Source organism: Nestor notabilis, unplaced genomic scaffold (genome assembly GCF_000696875.1).
Source record: "Nestor notabilis isolate BGI_N333 unplaced genomic scaffold, ASM69687v1 scaffold9603, whole genome shotgun sequence".
Lineage (NCBI taxonomy): Eukaryota > Metazoa > Chordata > Aves > Psittaciformes > Psittacidae > Nestor > Nestor notabilis.
In genome coordinates, this window is record NW_009920577.1 from 648 (window position 1) to 2,187 (window position 1,540).

The window sequence follows — 1,540 nt, forward strand, 5'->3', positions numbered from 1 at the left end:
CCCCCCCGCCAGCCACATCTCTTTGGGCACCTGCAGCGGCATCCCACTGGCCTCCTCGCTGTCCAGGGCACCCATCTGCAGCACAGACTTCTCCTGGTAGCCAAGAGCACAGGAGGTGTCAGGGAAACCCCAGTGCCCCCAAAGGGCCTGGGTGAAGAAAGCCTTGAGAGGGCAAGCAGCAGGACCCAGCACCCGTCCGGCCTCACTTGCTCTTAACAGCACAGAGCCATCGCTCCGCTGGTCCCAGTTTTCTCAGGCTCCTTTCCCCATTTTCCTAAGGAGAGGATCTGCTGAACACAGACTGTCCCAACACCACCGTCACGTTTTCCCACTTACTCATGCAAAGCAGCTGATGAGCTCAAGTGCTCAGAAGCCTCCAGCAGCACAATCTTTACCGGGACCAGTGGGATTTGCTTGATTTTACTCTCACTTTACAGTTGCTCCTGTTCCTGCGTGCTCCCAGGGCAGAGCCATGCACAGTGCTCCTGCAGCCCATTCAGGAGAAGCCCCCAGAAGAGACCAGCAGGAGCAGGAGCAGGAGCAGAACCCAGGGGACACAACAAAGAGTACCAGCAGAGGAGCACCAGAAGCCAAATGCAAAGCGCTTCCTTCCAGCAGTCAGCTTCTGTGACAATCACACAATCCCAGCCTGGTTTGGGTTGAAGGGACCTTAAAGCTCATCCAGTCCCAACCCCCTGATACGGGCAGGGACACCTTCCACCAGAGCAGGTTGCTCCAAGCCCCATCCAGCCTAGGGGACAGTGGTGGCCACCCCTCACATGATCACTCACAGCTCGTGCGCCAGGCTGGCACGAGCGCCCTGGCACGGGCAGTCACCACACGCAGAGCCCCGCTCTGCCCTGCACATCACCAGCACACACCGGGACATGCTGCCCCACTCACCAAGCACGCAGGGGGCTGGGAACCAGTGTGTCGGGCTGGAGCATTACAGCTTCCATTCCTCCCAGGGGGAAGAGGCGAGAGCTGTGGAGCCTCCCTGCAAGCCAAGGGCTCCTCAGCAGCAAACCCCAGGCCAGGGCACTGCGGCACCGAGGCAGTGCCAGAGGCTGCCCTTGGCATCACCGGAGATCTGCGGACACCCCCAAGGCAGAGACCCCGGCGGCTTAGAGCAGAGGAGGCGGCGGCTCGGGGCTCCTCAGGGCTGAGGAGGAGGAGCAGGAGCCTTCGGCTTCCCGTGTGCCTTGGCCGGGCACCGAGCGCCCTCTCCTGCCGTGTGCGGGGAAGGGAAGGCGAAAGGCAAGGACAGAGGGAAGAGGAGGACGACGTGGGAAGGAGGATGCTCTGCAAAAGGCTCTTCCCAGAGGCAGGCACCAGCCTCCTCCCTCCCGTCTGCCAGAAGCAGCCTGGGAGCTTCATCTGGTTCAACACCCGAGTTCAATCCCCTCTTGAGAAGGTTCATCCATTCCCTCTCCTGTTTTACCCTGCCACTGCTCTGGCAGCCTGGGGATGGACAAGTCACCCAGCCCAGGACGCCAGCACAGAGCTAGCTCCAATGAGCCACCAAAGGTCTGAATGGGCG

The 1,540-nt window shown here is 61.2% G+C and overlaps 1 protein-coding gene across 1 annotated transcript in view; it reads right to left on the reverse strand.

The window, feature by feature from the left end:
• OCRL (oculocerebrorenal syndrome of Lowe) overlaps window positions 1-1,540 on the reverse strand; it is a gene marked incomplete at both ends in the record, with an annotated part of 16,334 nt that overhangs the window by 287 nt on the left and 14,507 nt on the right. Inside the window, one exon of the mRNA XM_010010729.1 lies at window positions 1-93. This exon is cut by the window's left edge and continues 7 nt beyond it. Coding sequence (XP_010009031.1) covers window positions 1-93 — 93 coding nt within the window. The remainder of the gene's footprint in view (window positions 94-1,540) is intronic.